This window comes from Coccomyxa subellipsoidea (genome assembly GCF_000258705.1).
Source record: "Coccomyxa subellipsoidea C-169, whole genome shotgun sequence".
NCBI lineage: Eukaryota > Viridiplantae > Chlorophyta > Trebouxiophyceae > Coccomyxaceae > Coccomyxa > Coccomyxa subellipsoidea.
The window spans coordinates 379,081-403,877 of record NW_005178039.1 but is presented as its reverse complement, the minus strand read 5'-3'; the positions used below and the strand labels follow the sequence as shown (position 1 = coordinate 403,877).

The window sequence follows — 24,797 nt, the reverse complement described above, 5'->3', positions numbered from 1 at the left end:
GCCCAGAAATTTGCTCTTTAGCCTTCCTGCGCCACCATAAAAGTATTTGGACGGTGGGGTTATTTTGGGGATCTCATCCGGCAATAAGAGGACCCGCAGAGCTGTGGGAGTATTGTGAGAATTCCAGCAAGGGCTTGGGATTTGATGAGGCAGCTGCCCTGGATGGGAAACAGAGGCGCCAAATTGCCATCCGCCTCCACTGTATTTGACTTAGTTGGTTTCGCAGCCCGTGCCATGACTTTGTTTTAGGGATTCGAGACCACTCAAGACATACTCAAGAACCACTCAAGATATTCTCAAGACTTTCGCCATTTGTTCCACCCATCAACTCAGTCCTGACACTGCAAAAGTCATTCCGCGGCAGTCAAGACCCAAATATGCCAAGGAAGACGTGGTTGCTTTCTGTGCATCAGTGTGTGGTGAACTGCCCTGTAGGCAGCAAGATTGTGAACTGGTTTTTGGATTGTTGCAAGGTTTAATTTGATGCCGAAATTCTTGCGCATGCATGCATGCAATATACTGGCAGTTACCCCATCAAAAGGCGGCATCGCCAGAGGGTTGGGGGAAATAATCCTTAGCAATGAACGGCTGTCATGCCAATATTTCTTGTGGGTTTCTGCTTGACTCAAGCTTATTGCCAATAAGGAAACGTTGTTGTGGGTATATTCCGTGCAAGACTGTCAGGCCTTGACGATAATGAATCACCATATTGTCCCATGTTTGAATTTGGGAACAGTGGCATTTTCTAGGCGCATGCGCATGCATATGATTGTCCTGTTCTGCCTGCATTGACATTTCCTTTTATGCGTGCACGAGTAGAATTTATGGGGCTTGCCGGTAGTGCAATCGCGCGAGCAGACCATTTAATTGCAAAAGGGTGATTGCCAAGATATCAGGCCAGCTAAATGTTCAATCCTGATAGCAACAGCCAGAAGAACACTGTAAGCCCGGGGTGTTTTGTGAAAGACCTGTTGCCTGCTTACAGTGAAAGTCCTTGTTCAACATGAATATGCTGGTGGATGAGGCGAAAAAGCAGGCAGGACATGCCCACCCCTTGTTCCATCAACATGACAAGCAGGAACGGACAGTATCTATGACAGGTCTGACTGTGTCAGGAATATCCAGGAGCATCAACTCACAGGCTCTGAATAGTTTGTAAATTGCTGTTTGATATCCATTACTGCCCATTGTGTACTGCGCAAGATGATCCCTCATCACTCCAGAGCAAGCTTACCCTCACAAGCCCTGCAAATGCAGCAAACAACACTCGAAGAAGAGTTCGGCACTCCTGTCCTGTTGCCATGCTTCAATTTCAAGTCTGCCTCTAGTCATACCTCAAAAAGCTGCATGTGAGAGCTGCGTATGCTGAAGCAACAGGACCATGTGTGATGCTACGAACAGTTTAATAAGAAATACTCAGGGGCTCGCTGCCAGCACTGCGCATATCTCACCAGCCACTAGCAAAAAACACACTTTCAGGTAGTGCATTTCCAGTGCGTAGCACGGCTTGCAGAGAGGTAGGCGCTTCCTACAGCTGCCTCAACAGCAGATACCTTTTGAATCCAGGTCCTTATCATTACCGCCCTTATGATCAAGCCATGTCGGTCAATTCTGTCCATTGCTGCCATGTTAGCAGGTCATGCCAGCACTTAAGGGTGGAACACCCAATTGACGGGGAAAGGAGAAGGGATGCTCACAAAGAAATCGTCCAGGGGCGCGGCCGACTGCGCGGGCGCCGCGAGTACCTCCGGTTTGAAGTTGCTGGAGAAGTAGAGGACGCCCTGCTGGTTGTTCCTGATCGCCACCTGCGCGCACATGCCGCCACATGCCATCACATGCGCGCGATGCTGAGCTCGCCGGGTGGCTCCAAGGATGTTCATGCATTCCCTTTCCACCCTGCTCAGGAGGATGTCTAGCAAAGTGGGAATGCTGTGGACAAATTATATAAATCACTGGACCAGAAGACGCCAGCCTGTCCTCTATGATTTAGCGCATGGCAGACAGAACGAAGTGTTTTCTGAATACACTCTCATGAGCAGACGGCTCCATTTGTAGGAGAAACTGGCTTCCAGAATGCAGAAGCCTTTAAATCAAGAGAAGGCCTTGCTGATGTGGTACGCAGGGACGGACCTGGATGACGCTGGGGTTGGCGGCGGGGTTTATAAGGGCGGGGTTGGTGGTCAGGGGCACCGAAGCGCCGGCGGTCTCCCCCGGCCCCAGAGGGGGGACTGAGACCACCTGCGTTCACGCAAATCCCCACATCTTATTGTGTTGCTGTTGCTTGATTCAAGTCTTCTGCCACATGCCTCAAATTTAAGTGTCTCATCTGTTTTCATCCGGGCTGTCATATCACAGGCTGATGTAATGCAGAGGACGCATGCAAAGGTTTGTGATGGAGAGGGATTGCTGAAAGCTGGTGCCTGCTGCTTGTCTGTACTCGCATCTTGCCTCTGGAAGGGATAGCCGCAACCACTTATAGTAGAGCAAACAGAAAAGGTATGTACCTGCGAGGTGGGTGCAACGCCGTGTGCGTTCTTGTTGAATTGCAGCATGAAGCCGTCCAGAGACTGCTGCGTGCCATTCGCCAGCTGCAGCAGGAACACTGCCCACACCATTGCACACCTCAGTCTGATATACACTCTTTGTGACAGGCCTAGCGCCCACTGAAAAGGGCTTCTGTGGAGATGTCTCTTCTTCCTGTATCTAAACTCGGCTTTCAGCTGTTCTTCAGTTATCAACCCTTGACAACTGCACACAGGGCAAGGCGCAATATCTTTTCCAAAGTGTGTCGACTCTGACATGCATATCAGGCAGTGGCAGGCTGCAGGGTGTGCGGTCTTTACCTGGGCCGTTGTTTTCCCGTGAGAAGCCGGCCTTGATCGCCAGCCCCTTGCCGCTCTGCGCATTGACCACCTCCACCAGCTCTGCAGCAAAAGCAACACACCAGTCTTCAGCAACCAATTCTGGCAACCGAACCCCGTGAGGCACCTGCCACAAGTGAAGTAGAGCAAAAAGTGACAATAGGGAGAATCGAACCTTCGACCGGGGGCGGCGGCGGCGCGGCGGCGGGCGTCGGTTCTGAAATGTCAAGGTCGAGCAGGTCGCCGATCAGCGACGAGGTTTGCTGCGACGCGGAGGCGGCGGCTGGGGAGGGCGCGCCATCCGAGACCGCTGCGCTGCTGCCGGCCTCGGCGTGGCCGTCGTCGGTGGCCGTGCGCTGGCGCTGCAGCGCCCCGTTGTCCAGGGACGGTGCTGGCGTGTGCGCGGCGCGCGTCACAAACGACTGCATGCACAGGAAATTCAATTTACTTCAAACCACGGGCTTGTCAGCATAACACCACAGTCCCTCGTCACCCGAGCCAGCCAAGAGGTCTGTCACATGTGAGGTAGGCACCACTCTTCAAGCAGGAAAATCCCGCAAATGGGACGCAAGCAAGTTAAATTTGTATTCTCAACTCAAGAAAAGCTCTACATGTTCCAAACAAGGCCAAATGTGTCTGATACACACAAAAAGCCCCTGGGCAGCGCACCGAGGGCGGTAGGTTTTAGATGGAGGAGGGCCCATTCTTACCTTGCCCAGCAACCGACAGGGCATGTCCAGGTATATCGATAGGCAATTAGCAGGTATTTACCGAGGGCGGCAGGTGGTAGACGGAGGAGAGCGTGGACAGCTTTTCACCACCATAGGTCTACTATTTATATATCTAGGTATCTAGGAGGTCAGTTACCGAGGGCGGCAGGTGGTAGACGGAGGACAGCGTGGACAGGTTGCCCAGCAGTGTCGCGAGCAGCTGGGGGTCCATGGTGGCGGTCCCCTGGGAGATGACCGGCTTCTCGGCCAGCACGACGGCGCGCGCGGCCTCGGGGTCGGACGACAGCAGCCGCCAGTACACGTAAGCGCGGTCGCGCAGGTCCGGGTTGTCCGTCTCCTGTGGCGTGCGCGGGCCAATCAGAATGATAAAGTAGGGTGTCTGTTAAGATGTACTTCGAGACTGTGTGCTTGTTCTCAGTCGGTAAATGAGAACATGTGCACATCTGAGTGCTCGCAGGGCTGCACGCCTGCAAGGTTGTGGCCAACCAACAGCAGCACACAGGGTGTGGCAGGCGACAATCTTTCACACATTCCCGGATTCAGGATGCCTCACTCTTGAGAAAGAGAACAGCTACGCTGCGTGGCATCCCATGGATGTGTCGTCTGAAAGTAAGACATACTGTTACGGTGTCACTTGTGCGGTTGAACACACAAGCTGCGCTAAAATTCTCTAGCTAGATCAATCCAACGGACTGTTTTGAGAGCAGCCGGTACCTGGGTGGCGTAGGTGAGCACGAGCTGGATCATCTGCTGCGCGCGCGGCTGGGGGTTTTTGAGGAAGAGCTTCACGGCAGCCGTCACCAGCTGCAGCTGCACCGCTGCATTCTCCTCAGGGAACGCCTGCGCAGACATGCCCCAGCTATCAAACCCATGCTATTAGTAATATCAGGGTGGCACTCGGCTCTACATATCCCCTGCATCAGCATGGTGTGGCAAACCACACCAGCTGACCATGGCAGCCTCTGCAAAGGATGTGGGAGCAACTGGAACTGAGAGACGCCAAATGCAGCCGGTAGCTGCCATGCATGGCATGACTAACAAGGTTGTGCATGCTGCACATCAATCCAGGCGGGCGCTCAAGGAAGAGCTTCTGCGCAAAGGACACGCTTGCAATCACAGTCTGGATCCCAAATTCCAGGAATTCAGCCTCAGCCTCAGCATCAGCCAGGGAGGGCCAAAGAAAAAGGGCTCCTAACCTCCAGGAAGGACTCGAGCAGCTCGTCTGCATTGTCGATGCGCTCTGCATACTCGCCGATGATCCAGACCATGCTGGCGCGCGCCTCAGGCTCGTCCAGGCTGTCAAGACTGTCGCACAGCGTCGCAATGATGCTCTCATACCTGTACACAGCGCCAAAAACGCACTTCAAACTTGATCACTTGATGACAGTCAGCCCCGCCATATTTGTGTAGATGAGATTGCTCATTGTGCACAAGCGCGGGCCCATGGTAAGTTGCTGTGAGCTGACAAGAAGCTGGCAGTGCCTGCATGAAACATACCATCAATGACAAGCTTCCATGCTTGGACAGATGCCAGCTGTGCCTCAGAACCTGTCACCTCATTGGAGGCAGTATGCTCCACAGCTACCACAATTCCATCAACTCCTCCATGATACTGTGCTACACAAGTTTTCCTTCCGCAATGTGCTGCCACAGGCCGAGATGCCAACGCACCTGTTGGGGTAGCGGCGGAATATGTCCTTGATGACAACGACAGCTTCCTGGACAACGTAGTTGACCTTCTGCTTGATGAGCTCCAGCAGAACATTGATGCACCGCTCTGCAGCTCGCTCCAGCGTCACAGCACACCGCCCTATCGCGCGCACCGCCTGCCGCACAAATTTGAATTGAGTTTATTTTAAGTTCGAATCCGAGACTTGAAAGCTACCGTCTGTAGATTACGTGCACCGCCCGCGCAACAGCCCAAGGTTATCACATCACAAGCAGACCGGGCCGTTGCTGCTTGAGGCAGCTAAGAGGGTGAGGAGGAGCTCTGCTTGATTCTGCATGGCAAAAGGTCGTGCAAACTTTGCTGTCCAGCAAAAGCAATCCTAGTTCCTATGAATGGATCAAGTAGCATCGTCATGTCACTCTTAGCTCATTGACTTCAGGCCGCAAAGACATAGTGCTGATGTTTGAACTGCAATGAGGAGAGGCATGCAGATAGAGAAATAAGGCCAAAGTGAAAGACAAGGGATGAAGGCTGCCAAAGGATCAGGCAGCATAACTGCAAGGGTGAGAGCCAAAGCAGACATGGATTCATGCATTGCCATGGTATCGCGGAATAGCAGCCATAGGAGCCTCCACAGCAACAGGTCAGTAGAATCGGATTGGTAAAATCCACAAAGGAGCTGATTTCACCAGTCAGATCTCACTGGGCCCCTGCTGTAAAGGCACCAGCGCCGCAGCATTGCATTGCATCTTGATGTGCCGAGCTTGGCATTTGACAATCTTCGGCACTACCCTATCCTCAACAGACAAAATTCCGGGCACGGCCGCATCGTCATCAGACACATTTTCCCAATCAAACTTATCTAAAGGCTACCAGAGATGTCAGGAGGAGCACACCTTGCGCACAAAGTCCACATCGACCTCTGTGGCGTACTCCTTGAGCTCCAGTAACACCTGGTCGATGTTGCGCTCGTTGGCCAGCGCGATCATGATGTCCAGCTTCTCCAGCTTCACGTAGATGGGGTCATTGTACTTGCAGAAGAACACCTGCGCGCACATGCATCCAAACTCTCGAACCAACTTCAGGAAGGTATCACCAGGTATCCTGGTTCCCTGACGAGCTGGGACTTCAAGGGTCGTCAAACAACGGGATGCATGCATGTCTGTTTGCTGGCGGCCAGAGATTGCACGCATACTTCCTGACTGTGGGCGCAAGGCCTGCAAAACTGCCCATATGCTGATCACAACGCGCGTACACAGCCCAAGAAGTCGGCATGCAAGGACCGTCGGCACCAGAACACAAGCAGGTAAAGTTCCCGCAGCAGCCAACGCTGAATACCCCATTGCTCTGTGCTCAATGAATGTGCTGAGGGTCCATCAAAACTTGACCCTGGACTTCTCTGGACCGACGTCACCTGCCTTAGCAGAGTGCAAAGCCCTTCCTCGGGAAAGCATACACCGCAGATACAGGGCCATAGTAGGCAGCCTGCGCATTAAATCCCTGCACTGGTCCAAATAAGGACCAGCAAAGTCACGCCATCCTCTGCTTGGCCAAGCAGTTGCCCCTGTGACTCTGACAAGGGCCAAAGTCTTGTGGCAGACTTCCAATGCTTTTGCACATGACAAAAGTCTCGAGTGGATCAAGCTGGCTTGCCTTGATCTCGTGGGAGAGGACTTCGGGGTGCTTCTGCACGATGAGGTTGATGTTTCGCAGAGCCACGTACTGCACCTCTGCCTCCTCGCTCAGCAAAGTCACCAGTGGGGGGCCCAGCTTCTTCACCAGGGTCTTCACCGCCGTCTCGTCCGCAATCAGCGGCAGCTGCAGCAGAACCACCTGTGCACAGCGCAGCGTAGCCTCTTGTTCAGCACATTGTCTTTCTCCTCAGGCTAAAAGAAGGGTACACAACAGAGGCAGCCTCCTGAAGCATTACAAGGGCGCAGTGTTCTGCATGCCCCTGCTCCAGATGACACGACCTGGTAAGGTAAGAATGGCGTCTACTCTTTTACTCGCAGCAATGGAGGCAAAAGCATCCACAAAGGAGCCGTCTTTGGTTTGGCGCTTGAGAGGAGCTCAATCAGCACCAAAGAATGGAAACGTGAAGAGAGACAGTCCTGTCTGCCATTACCTCCTACCAAGGAATTCATCCGACGACTTCGGCCAGCACCATGCATATCTATGTATGGCATTTGTAGCATGATGTGTCTTGGTGAACCCGGGGGATTGTGAGCTGCACTGCGCACCTTGACAGCGGAGAGGACGACAGCGCTGTTGGCGTGCTGCAGGCGGGGAACCACTCGTTCCACTATGCTCTCCGCATCCTTCGCCTCCTTTATCTGCATCTTGGCAATGGCATCCAAGATGTACACCTGCATGACCAGGTCAAGCAAATCAGAGACCTCATATGGGTCCTGCACTTGCAAAGCCAAAGTGAGCTATAATGTGCACCTCCCACAGCTCTCACCAACACTCTTGCACTTTTTGAGCCAAAGAAAGCCAAAGCGTTGGTAGGCGCCAAGAGCTAGCAAGCTACGAGACGTCTCAGCGTACAAAGGAACTAAAGGGCATGCATGCAGAAGGACGCTCAGGTCATGACATTATAGTAGCTGATCCGCAGCTTGCGCTGAGATGGATGACTCTTGGCACAGAACTGGCTCTATCAGGAACGCAAGGGGTAACGCAAAGCAGCTAAAGTTGAGGCAATCTGCTGCCCAGAGAGCACTTCACACAAGCAATGACTGCTTCGGGCTTGCAAGGCTGACGGAAGAATCGCTTCAAGATGCACTCCAGCGCACCTGGCCCCACTCGGTGCACTCATTGAGAGCGCGCAGCAGCTTGAAGAGGCTCTGGTTAGTAAGCACCAGCAGGTCCTGTGTGCTCGTCTCCCGGATGTCTGCCAGCGCTGCGACCGCATTGGCCACCACCATCGGGTTTGAGTCTGCCAACAGGTCCTGCATCGAAACGCAGCCAAAAGCAGTTAGTGAAACAGTCCATGCATTGATGTATGTCTGCCAAGAGTAACCGAAAAGCAGGCGCTCTTGCCCAGGAAAAAATCCAATGAAACCTGCAGCTTCATAGTAATTGCCAGCAATCTTCTCAACTAATACTGGAAAAGTTGACATGACTGATTCACAAGGGGAATATTCAACTCTTACGCAATCCTCAACTGTGAATCCCTCAAAGATGCACATAGTAGCCAGAAGATAAGCCACGAAGCACACAACAGAACTGCTGAGAGTTTCAGCAGCCACCACTTCATACTCCATCCTGCCAGCGTCCTTTGCAGGGCGTACCAAAGACTACAAATATTCTTTAGATCCCCCCACTTCAACGGAGTCATGCAAAGGGTCCCACCTTCAGCAGCTCCAGAAATCCCCTGTCCTCCACGAGCTCTGGGTTGATGTCATACAGTTTCGCAACACACACTGCCGCAGTCTTGCGCACATATGGATCATCATCCTGCAAATGAAAGCATGTTGCTCTAATAGTCATATAATATGATATACACCCGCATTGCCATATCAGTACGACGAAGCAATGGCTCAAGATGAGCACATGAGATCATTTCCTATGTGGTTTGCGCAGCCTTGGCAATCAGCAGAGCAATGCTCACTGGCACAGCAAAATAATGTAATGGCAAGGAACGGGCATGCCAAGCAGTGAGCTGATTGGAGTTGGAGGTTGTTGTTCAAGGAAGGATGGACTGCCACCTTAAGGCACCGTTGGAGAGGGTCGCACAGGTACTCTGTGATCTTGTCCACCCTGATGCAGCCCATCGTGCGCACTGCCAGTGCCCTGATGAGGGGATTGGGATCTTGCGAGTCCTGCAAACCAAAGCGGAAAGTCATGATTCTTGAGGCAAGGCCCACCCAGTCATGGTACAAACTCTGAAGGTGGAACTCTAATGAGTTGACTTGTTTTGCAGTGTAAGCTTTAGCACCCCGAATCTTTGCTTTCAAGTGCTCCATCTTGCACGCCGCAGTCATCCGATTATGTGAACAGGTTCTTGCACCCTTCAGACTGCAAGAGAGGGGGCGCATGCCCTGCCAGTGCGAGGCTCACCTTGACAAATGTGTTCACGGCCATGATGGCCAGGTCTGGCTGAGATTTTGCATAGTTGATCAGGTAGAGGTAGACGAGTTTCTTGAGCTCCAGATCATCTGTCTGCATGCAGTTGACGACATCCGGGAAGATGGGTGAAACGTCCTTACCCACAGTCATCGCAGCTATAACCTTCTTGACTGCGTCCTTCCTTCTGGACTTGTCCAAGACACGGAGCTCCTCCTTGAGCTCATGTATCTCGCCTGACAACAAGCAAAGAAAGAGGTTAATTAAACAAGGCAGTCTTGCCTCGCAACATTCCTATTCTGTGACCCAAGGAAAGGGTCGTCCCAATTTCATACACTTCCATTCATTCGAGCCAGTGCAAACTATAACAGCTTTTTATTAAAGCTGAAGCAAGAAGAAAAGATGTCCTTTACTGAGATAGAACACCTTCATCAGAAGCAGATGTAACTGAAACCGAAAGACCCACCTTTCTTTGTGGTGGAGAAGTATTTACCGTCCCCTGACATGTTTGCAATTCACTCTCAAGCGATGCCAAGGCTTCTGGACATGTCTTGCCACCCCACAATTCCAGACTGCGTCATTGCTTGCTTTCTCTTGGGGTTGGCACCTGATTAGGCTCAGCATGCATGTGACTAAAATGCTTGCATGCTGTTTCTGAGTCGCAGAAATTGCAATTGTCAGTCCGTCACTCGTGCACTTCTACTTGGTGTGAGCAGCACAATCAGATACACCAGGACATGCATGTACCGGCCGCAACAATTAAGCATCCATTGGCCAAGACTGCTGTAGCGCGCACCATGCGGCTGCCAGTGTGACAGCAAGCTTTACAACGACATGCACGAGCACTTCTTGCAGTCTGTGCACTGCATTGCATCAATTACTTCTCAATGTGCCCTGAAGCCCAGTCCTGGACAATATCTATTCATGAGGCCTATCAGCCTGGCAGCTGCAGATGTGGACTGCCGACCTTGCGGATGCACCCCAAACGCACCCAACCTCCCCACTGTGTCACCATGGCGCCAAACTGATGGTGTATCTATCATAGTGTACTGATCGACCCAGCTTTCGCTCCGACACTCGATTGTGCTACCCCCAAATTTCCTCGCTTTCAGCCTTCCTGAGACTGTCCGCAGGCTACCGACAGGCTTTGTCGGGCAAAGGGCCATTGGCTGATCGGTTCTTGGGGACCAAGGGGGTTTGCGTCCTTAGTGGGCACGCATCGTGACCACGAGGCTGCATAAGACTGGATGTGTAGCTAGCTCAATAAGGGTATAGTGTTAGTGTCATCCCTGCTCGGTGTCTCCCCAGTAGGCCTGCCCCACGAGAGGAGCACGTTTGCCACCACTTGGGGACGGCTGATCCGTCGCCTTAGCAATAAACGACACAAGTCAATCCGACAGCGTGAGGCAAGTTTCACCGTTAACAGAAGCTCAAACAATTATGCTATGAGACGTCCTTGATAGGGTCACTGTACGGATGTTACCGGGCTGAGGTCTATCTTGTTATATAGAGGCACCGCTGCACCCAACTCGTACCGCTAGTTCTTCAGCACAGCAGAACTTAGAGTTAAACTGACACATGTAGCATGCTTGTTGGCTTCATCATTGCTTAGGCGTCTTCAACGCCAGGACACCTGTCGATAGATCCTGATTAGAGGACTAGACAAAGTATGCTTGCTTGCTTTGCACGTCCCTCGAAAGTACTCTTCACTGATTGTCTGTCGTCTTCAACGAGTGCCTTTCCAGATCTAGAGCATGCTGTACTGCAGAAAGAGGAATATGTGCCAACCATGACACAGCCGATCGCCCCCTGTGGGCGCTGACACACAACGCAATCGACCCCCTCTGTCTTACCCAAACTCAACTGAGATTCTCTGAAACACAGCAGTGCACTCTGTTGCAGGGAGCAGCCACAATGCACGCCCCAGTGCTCATGCTGGCCCTGCTGGCTGGAGCATGCTGCCTGGATGGAGTCTCCGCAGCGATAGCACCCGCGCCCTGGATTGCTCTTCCAGCGCCTGCGCCAGCCCCTGCGCCTGCAGACATGCCCCACTCTAACACCTACGGCTCTGGCCTCGCCACGATGGCCTTCATAGCCAGCATTTCTGGTGCGCGCCTCTTCATGTCAAACTTTATTGCCCTGTGGAGATATGTGTACAGTCTGCCTGGGTGCAGGATGTGTCTGTCAAGGTATCTGCTCCGGTGTTCATGAGACCCAGGGCGGAGAGACAGCTAATCCAAAGGGCAATGATCACTTGCATTGCGAAGAGTACAAGACGGTGACATCAGTAAATATTATAACAGGGAAAGGGAAAGCTATATGGGCTGTGTTTAAATTATTGTAGCCAGGTCACCCCAGTTGGTGTAATCAGTTTTGACTAACGCAGGCGGAAGTGGTGGCCTCCCCCCACCGCCACCGCCGCCGCCACCTCCGCCACCGCCACCACCGCCGCCGCCGGGGGACGCATCCCCCAGCAGCCCATCGGACTCGCCCTTGCCTCCTCAGGTGACTTTGCTGGGATGCTACAATTGCCAATGTGCTTAATTTGTATCGAGGATCCTGCGTGCGCTGCATCCCCCAAACACATGATGTCGTCCTTCCAGTCAAGATGTGGCGTGCATAAATAGTTCCAAGGCGGCGTGATGTGATAGTCGAGGCTGAGAATGAGCAGCTGGCACCAGCAAGTGAGGAAGGACGCAGCAATGTAACTGTCAAGTCCACAAGTCAGTTCTGAGCAGCATGCATGACTGGCGCCTCCAGAACCCACCCGAGAGACCTGAAGTCTCTGCATCGGTGGTCTCAGCAGCACAGTGGCAGAAGCTGTGGCTCATGATATTTCCTAGTGAGGCATTTGTCTGTTCCTTCTTGAGAGTGGCAAGCTGGCAGCCTACCCAGCAGCTAGAATATTTGGGTGCTGATTTGGTCTTTTAACTCTAACTCAAGTAAGAGTAAAATGGTGTTGCAGGCCCCGGGAAGCACGGAGGTGGCAGCGACTAAGGCGACAGCAGAGACAACTAATGCGCCGGCCCCGCGCTACTCGGACAACTTCTGTCAAGTCTACATCCAGACCAGCGGCGTTTGGCGGACCTGGGACGGCTACGCATCCGTCCTCAACTTCGTGAGTCTCCCCTGCTGCCATGAATCCATCACAACTGCAATGCCGTGATGCATTGCGGAATCACTATTTCGCTAATTGGCATGGGGCGATCAATCAGACTGCCAAAATCAAAGCGTTAAACAACTGCCTCATGAGGACAGCTGCAAGCTAATCGGACAATTTTTGCCGTCAGTGCATGCAATTTGACAGTGGCTTACCGCTTAGTCATGAGAAAGAAGCATGGCAAGCGTCCTCGAGTTTGTGAGTTGCTCTGCTGGCATGCACAAGTCACACCTGCAAGCTCACCATTTGATTACCTACTGTGAGTGAAGCAGGCAAACAGACCCAGCCGGCTGCAGACATTTGAAAGCAGAACAAGTTCTGAGGTGTTGAGCTGTAGTGACCTCCTTGAGATGGCCATCTGACCGTTTTCAGACATTCTTTTTGTTTTGAATGAGCAGACCGCACACTCAAATTGGCTGAATGGGTTTCAGGCCAGAATGTGGGCTTTTTGGCTTGCAGCCTTGAGACAGCGAGAAAATAGTCAATTAGAAAGCTAGATTCACTGAGATGGCTGCCGTGTGGGACTGTGCAGTATCTGACAAACAGGGGAGCTGCGGAGATCGCCCCGGTGTACACTTTCGAGGTGACTAACTACAACTACCTGCGAGTCGACCAGTCCTGGAATTGGGTGGTGTCGGCAGTCAACGGCGATGGCACGGCCATCGGTACCGTCAAAGAGGTGAAGCCTAAACTTATCTTGATGCAATTGCAAATTAGAATTGAGGCAGCCGTGCGTACCCAAGTTTTCAAAAATGTATATGGACGTCATGCTTCTAACCCAAGAAACCGTGCATACATCATGCTTTCTGACATGCAAATTGCAGGGTGCCGAGATCCATGCATGCCGCCCTTGCATGTGTGCACCAAGGTTCCAAGAGCATAACTCCACTGAACAATATAACCGTGCCTTGAGGAGGACATAAAGCCCTGTGTACTCTTTGTTACTTACATGTGGCCCGCTCTAGAGCCACGGACTTCATTGTTTGGAACTCTCTGCCTCAGTAACGCAGATAAGTGCACGCAGCACTTGCCTTGTGCCAATTTGCTGGCAATCAAGGAAATCCCGGGCCATTACCGCACAACATGGAGACATCTGATACATGTAATGCTGGACGTACCTAGATCCTAGGTGCCTAGGAAGCGGTATGTGTGACAATAAGAGACTGCGGATGAGACTGATGCCTAACTGGTTTCTGCTCTGTGCAAATGCAGTTCTGGCAGACGATGCAGCCCTTTGGCGGGAACCAGGTCAACGTGGGCGCTGTCTTCGTGGGAAGCTCGCCCCAGAACTTCTACCCTCAAAAGATCACCGTAAACGGGGTGACCTGCCGAACACAGCAGCTCTGAGCCTCCTCTGCCGCAGCTGCCTTGAGAGGGAAGAGGCAACGCCGCTGTACCGATGGTGTCGCGTAGTCATGTCCCTTGCACTAATTGTCCTCTCCCCATGCAAGAAGACCTACCCAAGGGGGATAATTCAAAGGCTCTGGCGGAAGGCGCGCCCCTTTAGGCTCCGCCCAAAAGGGGGCGCAATAAAATCAGTGATCTGCGCGCGTCATTCCCCTTGTCCATTGAATTTTTCGCCCGCGCCTCGGCCAGAGGGCAGGGCCCTTTGGGCAGGAGGGCTCTGCCCTCTGGCCTGGCCTGCACAGCAAAATTCACCTTGCAATTTTCACCTACGTATCATTTCATAAATTTTACTTTTGGGAATCTCTTTCGCCCGAGGCAGGAGCTTTGCCTACAGTTATAGGGCCTTCTTGCAAAAATATGTCTGGCAAGCAGCCTTCCTGTGAAATTTTCCATAAATGCACCCGTCCATCAAAGTGTTATGGTCAGGCAGATATTTTTCCGCATAGTCAAGGAGAGTTTCTGTTGACCAGCATCATTCATTCTTATTGAACAAGGTCCATTTGTCTTTTCACCACCGTCACATGTCCCCCAAGGGAGAGAACAGGCTGTTTTGATTTTGCTTCAGTGTACCCAGCACACCCATCAGATTCTCAGATTGCAACTGTGATTGGGAGAAACGGGCACAACAATGCAATGGTTGTTTCTTTGTTGGAAGCGTGTTCCCTGGGAACCACACTCTAGGCTGTCACCACATTGAAGGTTAGTCATCAGGTGTGACTAAGGAAGCAATGCCAGCTTTTGCCGGGGTATTTGCAATGATTTTCTCCTTGCCCGTTTTCTTTTGGCAAATGTGCAGTCCTATCTGTATGGGAGAGCTTTATACTGCTAGAAATCAAAGACGGACTGTGCAGCGGATTGTGTCACACAATAAATGATTCACACCAGAGAAATGGGTCTTGCAGAATTTCCGATGAGTCATGATCGTGAGTAGTTTACTGGCAGACTTGGCCAACAACAGGAGTCTTAAGACAGGTGATCAGCATTTGACCAAATTGATATATGATTATCAGAACCCAGCCACGCTGACTCGGAGGTTTGAGGGTGCCACTTGTGAGATTGTGGGCTCAGGAGCCAGGGCAGAATTCAAAACTGAGTTTGAATTAGGTGCATTTGATGAGTAGGACTCAGGAGCAGCAGTGATCACAAATCCAGCGTTGGGGGAACCATCCAGGCTGAGGTTGCTACGCTAGGTCAGGGCACTGCATTGATTTAAGATAGGTACATATTGAACTGAGGGGTTTTGTGTCTAGGGTATTGCTCTGAGGCTGCTGACTGTGTAGGTTCCAAAAGCGCCCGGCTTCCCGCTACCGAGGAAGCTGACCCCAGGTCGTGGCTGCTCACTATAGGACACATATCAGAGATTCTGACAAAATCTGGTGGCTGCTAGAGAACATGCATGGTTCTGGGTACACAGTCACGTGAGGAGGGAACCTGATGGGAGTGATAGAATTAAATCAGCCCTAGACTGGGTGAATACTGCTTCCAGAGAATTGTGTCTTATGTTCTGCAATTAGGCACTGGTCATGTACATACCACGCTGAGTCAGCATTGCTGACTATTCCCTGGACATCCTCCTGAGTGAATGAGCAACTTGATCAGAGAACTGACTGCAGACTCGCAGACTCTAATAGGCTATTGGCATTGTGTTGTCCTATTCAATGGCTGCAAAACTGAAATGTGTGCCGTTATGATTACGTTATATGCCATGAAGCATCTGGACACCATACCATATTATGGGGTTTTTTGTATAAACATTACTATCACATGCGCTCCCTGGCGTACCTTGCCTTTTGACAGGAAAAGCGTGTAATAATAGTAATAACAATAACATTTGAGGGCTATGCTGCTAGCAGGTGTTTCAAACTTCTTCTGCGCAGGCGTTACAGCATGCTTACGTGCAGGCATGCACACTTACTTTTAAATGGTGCACTGTGGCAATGGCCTGCCATCAAAGGGAAGTGTCACAATTTAAAGCAATATCTCTCAGGGGCTGTAAGATCATCTTCATGGCATCTTCCTGGTTCCAGCAAACTATATAGTTTATAAAACAGGTCTCTGCTGACAATCAGAACCACAAGATTCCCCAAGAGAGTAACATAAAGACAGGTGTCCGTAAATTGTAGATGCATAGTAAATTTACAAAGATCCTGCAATGTATCCCTTCCATGGTTTCAGCCCTTGATGATGTTGCATTTTGCGCCGTTGATTGTGACATATACAGGGAACCAAATCCCATCAGCGCTCTGAATGTTTGCTCCCACGCCCACCTTGTTGCCTGAGTTTGGCTGCAGCGTTGCCCATGCCTGCAGATGTGCACACCTTCGATTTCTGCACCACAATCTTCAGACCCCGTTTATGCAACTGACAGATCACCCCATTTTTCACCCACACCATGGATGCCCAACAAAAGCTGCTGTACAGAAGTTCTACAACCTGTGATAGGTCATCTTCAATGCATATACCACCCCGAGCATGCCTGAAATGAACTAGAATCTGACAGATGGCTGCTGCAAAAAAGAACTCGAAAACTTCAGCTAATGTGTCCTTGAAAGGGAGTAAGGGTGACTCACCAGGGTGACGGGGCCGGAGACAACGCCGTTGGAGACCTTGAGCGCAATAGAGACCCCCCAGTGCCAGGGGGTGTTGGCGCTGAGGTAACCCTTGTAATGCACCTCGAGTGTGTAGGGGGCTGCGATCGGCTTTGCTCCCCGGTTGCTGAGTGTCTGCGCACAAGCCACGAACAAAAAGATCAGCATTGACATCCAACGAGCGCTGGTTTAAGGAGGCCGGGGGCCTCAGGCCAACCAAGAAAGAAAATTGGCACAGTGAAAAATTGCCGTCAGCATCAGTATATTCTCCTGAAGGACTTTTATATGTATAATCAGCACCAGTTGAATCGCCTATGAGCTGATTTGGACAGTACACAACTCATCAAAGTCTTGCTAGGTAAATGCATGATCCTGCTCACTTTAGTCCTAATTTCAAGGCGTCTTCCTTCACAGATCTACCTTCACAGATCCCTAGACTACAGATCTCCAAACAACATGCTGCAACTCTGTGTTCAACAACTGTGAGGCAGATGAGGACTACATAAAGCAGAACACGATTGCAGAGAGCGCACCAGGGAAACAGTGTTCATCCGCTTAGCTCCCTCGCTCCAGGGGTTGCCGAGCAAGACGACTGCATCACAGGTGTACGCCGGTGGCGGCGGCGGCGGGGGATTTGAGGGTTTAGCAGGGGGCGGCGGCGAGAGATTTGGGGGTTTTGGCGGGGTTGGCGAGGTGGTTGAAGCATTGGCGATTGTGCACTTTGTGCCGTTGACAGAGACTGAATCTGGGAACCAGCCTTCATTGGTGCTCTGGATGTTTGCTCCCACGCTCACTGTGTTGTTTGACTTTGGCTGCAATGCCACTGTCACCTGCAGCCCACGAATGCACTCAGCAGCTATTCATACTTCAAGGCCCAGCCTGAAGTCCCTAGTCTAGTAGGAGTGTCTCTGTTTGCTAAGTGTGAAGACAACCAAACACTTTGGGCACGCAGGATTTTAAACGCTCAGCTTGTCACACTACAGTTCTTCCAGCCAGCCTAAGATTCGTGTAATGTCTGACACTGATCATCAGACTCAGGCCCAGCATCACGTGCATAGTTTCCAGGAAAGCGCTGTTCTTTTGCAAGGACGAGTAAGGGGTGAGTCAGCACTGAGTCACCTGGCCGGAGGCAACCCCATTGGAGACCGTGACTCCGCCGGCGCTGCCCCAGTTCCAGGCCTTGTTGGAGCCCGCATAGCTGTTTCGGCAAACCTCCAGCGTCCAAGGGGCAGAGATAGCCCTTCCTCCAGTATTATTGATGGCCTGCACGCATGCGGTGAACACTTCACCACGGATGGCTTGATTTGAGTCAGCATCTCAGTGCGCAAAATCTGCAATAAAGTTTGTTGGATTTTTCACCGCAAATGAAGGGATCATTCAGAATCACAAGCTGCCCATGCTGCATTTGACATTGCCTTGCAGCATGGGCGTTGGTGATTCATGGTGACTGCTTTCGTTTGGCACAACATGCAACGTCAAGGGCTTCAAAAGCAACATGTATAAAATGGAGACCGGACAGCATGAAAAATTTCAATTCTTACTGTTATTCCCATTGTTATACTATTACTATTACTACTACTATTACCATTATTATTATTATTATTACACATTTTCCAGTTCCTAGGCAACTAGGATGTAGGTACGTCCAGCAACACGTGTATCAGATTTTCGCATTTCTGTGCGGTCATGGCACTTCCGTTTTGAAGCAAGCAAAAAATCTAAAGATGGTACCCAGCAGGGGGTGCTCACCAGGGACACGGTATTCATCCGCTTTGCTCCCTCGTTCCAGGGGTTGCCAAGGGTCACGGCCGCCGCGCAGCCGGCCGCGGCTACCGCCGGCGCCGGCGCCTGCGCCGGGGGTTGCGAACTCCATGCCGGGGGTATTGAGGGTTTTGGCGACGGCGGGGTCGGCGACGGGGGTTTTGATGAATTGGTCGGCATTGTGGTGAAGGGTTTCGTTGGAGCCGGGGTGGGCGAGGTAACTGGCGGCAGGGGGGCAAGTGAAGGCTGTGGGCTTGGACGTGCAACTGATTGTCTGTTAACTGTCATGTACCAGGGCTGCAGATCGATTGTGCTCACCAGGAAGTCGATCTTGTCCCACAGGATCTGCAGCAGAAACTGAATTGTCATGCTCTGGCTCAGGTTTAATTTGTTCCCATCTCTGCTCAATCTAAAGGCCGACTGACCAATGATAAGAGGGTGTTAGACAGGGAAGTCAGGTGCTCACCACAGTCCAGCCGTCAAGAACGAGGCCGCCAGTATCGCCAGAGTTTGGATTCCAGTCCCACCAGACCATGTGGGGAATCGGCGCGTGCAGTCCATCGTTGGCAGCATTGTCCACGCGCATGTATGCCGCCATGTCTTCCATGAACGCCACATCACCTTGCTGCACGCGCAGCAATCCCCTTCAGTTTTTAGGGTGAAGGGTCACGCCAAAACCCTGCTTGGAAAGAATTTTTTTATCAATCAGATGTCAACCCAGCCAGCCTTCCAGCAGCACTATGAACCCCAGAAGGTCAGGCTGCTTCTGCCCTTCTGCAAGCCTGACTTCTGCCAGGATAGCCTGGCCATGGTAAAACTAAATGCTCTTCCTGCCAACGGCAAGGGGCGTCTGCGGACAAGACGCGTGTAAAGGCTACCGAATTCCGACCCCTTGTTGGACTTGCCAGCTCACGCAAGACCCCATCAAGCGTGGGCACGGTGCTCAGTATTTGTACCGCCCCCCGCCAGCCGGGCCCAAATAGTAATGACTGAGAATACAGCACTGAAACAAAAGACATGGCATAGAGCTGCCAAAGAGATACTCTTGTGCACTCAAGCTGCATGTATCATGATGCAGCAGGGCACCATGGTGACTGATGCTTTCACATTCGAAACCTGGCATATATCGCTCCAATCACAGGGCTGAACAGTAGATGAGCGGGCATGTGCCGGCAGGTGCGCGCACCGTTTCAAAGCGGGTGCCGGTCTCTCCGATGACTACAGGGAAGATGTGGCCGCCGTAGCCTGCCTTGGTCAGATAGCCGAAGGAGAGAGTCATCTTCTCCCACAGCTTTGATCCTGAAATGCTGTTTTCAGCCACCACAAAACATCAGCTTCCCGCGATCCTCGAACACCGTGCTGGCTGCTTCTTACATCTGCATTGCATCTAGGACTCATGCAAGTTGCCTGAATGTCTCCGATTGTGCCAGTGCCTGCTTTCTGTGTACATGCATGTCACAGTGGAAGACATCCGGAAGAATTCTATAATTCAAGACTCACGCCATTGCATGCAGGAATAGCACAGGGCCAATGCGCAAATGTGATCAACGGCAAAGACAACTTTCAAAACCCTGACAAATTTGACACAGTGCCCAATAAACAATACTATGTTGAGCTGAGCAAAAGAGCAGCTTTGTCTGCATTATGAACTATTTGACTTCAATGGGAGTACAAGATTATATCAGAGGAGAACAGGTGAGTGCAATGCTCACTCGGTTGAGGTGGAGACAGAGGGCGGGTAGTAATGGGGGGAGATGATGACGTTGTTGAGATAGGGTCTGCCCAAAAGGGCGGTAAAAAAGGGGTTTGGGTCGCTTATTCCCCCAATGCGGATGGCTGATGCATCTGTGATGAAGCCGTCTCCCCAATTCATCGCGCTCCCCAGCTGCCCACTGCCCTCTATCAGGAAGAGCGTTGTCTTGCTCACCTGCAAGCAAGATCATCAAGCTCAGTCAGGAAAAGGGACTGTCATTACTCATATTGAAAAATGACACCACCAGTATCAGAGGCCATGTAGCACATTTGAGAAACCGACAAAATTTCAGTCAAGAGGCCATATATACTGCACACCTAGAGGAGATCCGCAGCGACATCAACAAGGCATGAAAGCCCACGCTGCCTTGCGAATCAAAGGGTTGTACACAAGAAATTCTGTGGTAAGAAGCTTCAAGGCACTGCACATTTAGATTGGATGTGGCTATGATTGACTGCAGTCACAGAGTACCCAGCTGCCAATCAGGATATTGAGTCAGTGGTAAATGTCGAGCTCTTGTTTCTGGTGAAGATCACTTGCCTTGTACATGGCGTCCATAGCGCGCAGGTACAGGGTGGTCATGTCCGGATTGGTCCCCTTCCATCTGCACAATCCAAGTAATAATCTGTGCACGGAATTTTGTTGAAATCGCGATAATCATTCACAGTTTATATATAAAACAGGTGGCCAGACCCAAAGCCAGAGGCCAGGGGGCATACACACAGGGCGTCTTCAGCTCTATGTGCGGGCTCTACAAAAGTCTGCAACCTAGTTTATACATAGAGGCCATATATATATTGCACACCTAGAGGGGATCTGCAGCGACATCAACAAGGCATCAAAGCCCACGCTGCCTTGCGAATCAAAGGGTTGTACACAAGAAACTCTGTGGTAAGAAGCTTCGATGCACTGCACGGTTAATTTGGATGTGGCTAAAGGGGCATTTTCTTCCATGCAGACAATCTTGATTGCAGAGTCAGGCGGCGGAACATGTAGGGACTCCCTGCCAGGGAGTGAGCTGGGAACGTACTTCAGGCCGCGGGAGTCCGGCTCGTTCAGAATGTCCACCATGACTCGCTGGGCAGACATGTTGTCAGCAACAATGTCCTTAAGCAGTTGGGTCCACGCTTGCACCTTCAAAAGTGACTCAGTGGTCAGTCACAAACTACAGTAACGATGTGTGCAAGTTCGGGGCATGTTGAACTCGGCCGTCACTTGCAATGCGTGCAATGTGTGCCTCTCTGGCTTGGCTCTGATAATGTGCTAACAGAACAGTGCACCGATGAAGATCTGGCTCGGCTCCGATAATGTGCTAATAGAACTGTGTCCCAATGAAGATCTGGCTCGGCTCTGATGATGTGCTCACAGAACAGTGCACCAATGAAGATTTGGCTCGGCTCTGATAATGTGCTCACAGAACAGTGCACCAATGAAGATTTGGTTCGGCTCTGATAATGTGCTAACAGAACAGTGCAGCAAACTGCACAGAATCTCACAGAGCAGTCCAACAATCCCCAACACTGCAAATCCAATCGAAGCTCATTGCTATCTTTCAGACAGCTGATGTGCTGCATGACAAAGGAGGGAGCCATGACAATAGCCTAAACAGGTGCACCCCTCTGCTTTGCTCAACATGGTGTTATATAAGCCAACCCAGCTTCCGGCGATGCATTTCCCTGGCCCCTAAGGGGGATGTGAAGTCCTTACACTTTTCTTACAATGCTGCTCTTTGGACCAGAGGGCATTGGCCAAAGAAATCTTGGTTAACCTCTTGTCTTCAATGCTGCATTAGGCCTGAAAATACAATGGCTGTCTGGCTGCAGCCAGATGCATCCAAGCCTGGCGACACGCAGGCTTGCATGATAAGAAAGTACTGCCTTGCAGTTTAATCTTAAACAAAAAAGGGAGGGCCCACCCAGGTGTCTGGCTGGTCAATGGCGAGCGAGTCGACGTTGAAGTGGTTGTCGATGATCACATAGAAGCCGTTGGCCGCCAGGTAGCGCACGAAATAGAGGAAGCGAGCGTACACGTTGGTGTCCGGCAGTGCGTCGTTGCACCAGCCCACCCGCTGCGGGTCGCGCGCCGGCTGCATGGGTATGAATGCCATGTCAGCATTACTGAGCTGAGTCAGCGATGACTTTAGCGCAACCATCAGCACTCCATGAAGGTTTTGCTTTACGGCAATATTCGTGGTTTTTTGACATGGCTGAACCCACGCATCCTTGAGCCCCTTGCAAGTGTGTGAGACCCTCATGCAGGCCACCTCCAATCTGCAACTGCAGATTGCCATTAAAGCCTTGAAATGACCACCGCCTGAGTTGTCGGTGAGGATGCTCACCAGGTCAGGAGGCATGACCCCATCACTGATGTTCACCCCCGGTGGCACAACGCTCCTTTTCATCTCGTCCCAGGTGGTCGCCTGGCACTGGGCTGTGAAGGACCGCGGCTGCAGGTTGAGCAGGACCTGTGGCATGGCAAGGTGATGTCTTCATGACCTCTAGCTCCAAAGACTTCGGACAAACATAATGTGTAAAATTCGATGTCTTGGAGATACCAAAGATGCTGCAGTAATTCTCGAGTGCCAAAACCAAAAGTTCGATCAGCGCAATTCAGTACAATTGAGTTCTTGATCTGTAGTAGAAGAGCTGCAAGACAGAGCTGCACGGCCTCACAAATCACCTTGAACACTTTAACAGGTCCTAAAAAGAGAAAAGCACCTGGAAGGAGAAGGGCAGGCGGATGGTGTTGAAGCCCAGCAGTTTAATTCGCAGGACAACATTCTGGAAATCCTGCGTGAGGGCCGTTGGTCCTTGCCAGAGCCCGTGAACAACAGTGACTGCTGTCTCAAATCCAAACCAGTTGACGCCCTTGATGGCGAGGGGCATCCCATCGACGCCCAGGATCTTGCCATCTTTTATCGAGATGGGCTGTGTCGCCTCTATGGCTGCTTCGGTGAGCGGCAAAGCGTTCTGCGGCAGCTTCACTGGCTGATTGAGGTCGTTGTAGATGTACGTCGCGCAGTTCACTCCGTCCAGAGCTGTTCTGCGAGGCAGAGCGTCCTGCGAAGAAAAATAGAGCGTTATTACATAACGTTCAGCTGGTGCTTACTCATCAACTTGTTCCCATGCATGAACAGAACGTGGGCTCGCATGATTTCAATTAACAACGCAAGAGGACACAGAACAACCTGCTGATGAGTCCAAGAGGGATACCTGGTCTGAGGCGACGATCACATAGGAGGTGTTGAAGGCATATCCACGGACAGTGGGCTCCATTTTGAGGGTTGGACTGCTGGTCAATTTCACAGTGGCATTGCAGCACATGTCAGCTTCAATATTTGCTGCAGTTGTGTCTGTGTAGCTGGAGCTGTTGGGGCCCTTCACTTGCAGCGTGCACGGCTTCTGCACCAAGCAACAAACACCTGCCGCTCAGACCAACTGAGCACCATTAGCCAATCAGTGATCAGCAAGAGTCTGCATGTGCTTCCTGTGATCCTGCAGGATCAACATGCAGTGCTAGGACAAGCAGCCACTGATGAGCAGGTCTTTGCAATGCTTCCTCTGGATTGTGGATTGTGCATGAAAACGCAGTGCTGGCAGGACAGCAGAAAACAGGCACAGATTCTTCAGCAAGGCTAAATTGCTCTCAATGTTGTGCTGATTCTTCCTTGAAGAGATTAAAGCATGGTTTGAGGTGACATGATCGAACCTCAAATGCAGACTTGTGCAGTATGGCTGATTGAGCAGCAACAAGATGGGCGCGTCTCACCTTTGCCGCAGCCTTGTCAGTGGTGACAATTGTCATGTTGACGGCTGAGCGGACGTTTTGAGGCACCGGGTAGGCTGAGAAAGTTCCTTGGTCCCCATTGACTGCAGGAGGGTTGTCCCCAATGACCGAGTCTGTGGTCAGGTCCGAATCCAACAGCAAGTGGGATTGAACCAGCACCTGCAGGATGAGAGATGCCAACAATTTTAAGTGGCATGCAATTTGACGCTAACGATCCCTTTGCGCTGCTGCTTGTATTTAAATTGACCCCCAAAGAATTGTTCTGGATACCCATCCACTAGAGCATGCTGTCCCTGAATCAGCAGCACATTCTCTGGCATACACTGTGGGCGAGGTTGCAAGCGGACAGCAGCAGCATATCAGAATGAACTTCAAATCCACTGAGCAGCAGGTGTGAGTCTGACAGCTTGCCTGGCAGGTAGAGTTCTTGGGGTTGTCTATGATGTGCCATGATGCGTTGATGGTGGGCACATAGACAGGCCCATCCGCTGCAAAGCCAGCTCACGGGTCAGTTCCAAAGTTTGCTGCTTTAGGTACATATCAAGAAGCTTTCGGGGATTTTGCACACTGAAATTTGCAGCAGTGTTCACAGGGCTGGAGACACAGGGAAGTCTCACATTCTGTGTACTTGCGCGACTTGATTTCACTGGAGTTTGTGTACACCTCTGCTGCAAACATGGCGATCACACTGTCTGCAGTGGTGACCTGTGGGTCTGTGGAATTTGAGGAAGCAAAAGCGTGTACTGACAGCCCTGCGGGAGAATCTGCGGACAGCCTGCATACCGAACATCGTAGCTGTTAGACGGCTCCAAAAATCCTTCGCCGTGCTGTCTGCCACTCTGAAACGGCGACAGTGATCAGGGTTTCAGTGTTAGGCACTCCACGTCAGGGACCTTGACGGGATATCGGAGTCACCTCGACGGTATCACCAGGAGGACGGCCAACAAGACACATGTTTTTGCCATTGTAATATTCATCGCCAAGGCGGAGTGCCTCGCAGTTGGCGTGAAAGCCAT

At 51.5% G+C, this 24,797-nt stretch overlaps 4 protein-coding genes across 4 annotated transcripts; 1 reads left to right on the top strand and 3 right to left on the bottom strand.

Moving 5' to 3' along the window:
- Window positions 1–90: 90 nt before the first annotated feature.
- COCSUDRAFT_32544 (hypothetical protein) lies at window positions 91–962 on the bottom strand. Its single transcript, XM_005649531.1, has one exon. It carries the CDS (start codon window positions 505–507, stop codon window positions 325–327), a length of 183 nt encoding a protein of 60 aa, XP_005649588.1. The 5' UTR covers window positions 508–962; the 3' UTR covers window positions 91–324.
- COCSUDRAFT_65073 (Adaptor protein complex beta subunit) lies at window positions 960–9,832 on the bottom strand (the record flags this gene model as incomplete). The annotated part of the gene is made up of 18 exons (XM_005649530.1): window positions 960–1,245; window positions 1,698–1,805; window positions 2,131–2,238; window positions 2,505–2,602; window positions 2,844–2,924; window positions 3,037–3,283; window positions 3,729–3,929; window positions 4,307–4,432; window positions 4,789–4,930; window positions 5,264–5,418; window positions 6,158–6,307; window positions 6,885–7,094; window positions 7,502–7,627; window positions 8,054–8,209; window positions 8,613–8,717; window positions 8,969–9,082; window positions 9,321–9,562; window positions 9,793–9,832. 18 exons carry the CDS (start codon window positions 9,830–9,832, stop codon window positions 1,237–1,239), a joined length of 2,418 nt encoding a protein of 805 aa, XP_005649587.1. The 3' UTR covers window positions 960–1,236.
- A 1,408-nt stretch (window positions 9,833–11,240) lies between these two features.
- On the top strand, window positions 11,241–13,833 carry COCSUDRAFT_61290 (hypothetical protein; the record flags this gene model as incomplete). Its single annotated transcript, XM_005649529.1, has 5 exons — window positions 11,241–11,433; window positions 11,713–11,831; window positions 12,292–12,444; window positions 13,019–13,165; window positions 13,699–13,833. The coding sequence occupies 5 exons, from the start codon at window positions 11,241–11,243 to the stop codon at window positions 13,831–13,833; spliced, it is 747 nt and encodes a 248-aa protein (XP_005649586.1).
- A 2,231-nt stretch (window positions 13,834–16,064) lies between these two features.
- On the bottom strand, window positions 16,065–24,746 carry COCSUDRAFT_40396 (glycoside hydrolase; the record flags this gene model as incomplete). Its single annotated transcript, XM_005649528.1, has 17 exons — window positions 16,065–16,196; window positions 16,464–16,616; window positions 17,015–17,311; window positions 17,601–17,744; window positions 18,231–18,329; window positions 18,561–18,587; window positions 18,709–18,867; window positions 19,429–19,549; window positions 19,955–20,169; window positions 20,986–21,129; window positions 21,911–22,081; window positions 22,334–22,459; window positions 22,713–23,054; window positions 23,208–23,396; window positions 23,764–23,940; window positions 24,445–24,556; window positions 24,697–24,746. The coding sequence occupies 17 exons, from the start codon at window positions 24,744–24,746 to the stop codon at window positions 16,065–16,067; spliced, it is 2,658 nt and encodes an 885-aa protein (XP_005649585.1).
- Window positions 24,747–24,797: the final 51 nt, after the last annotated feature.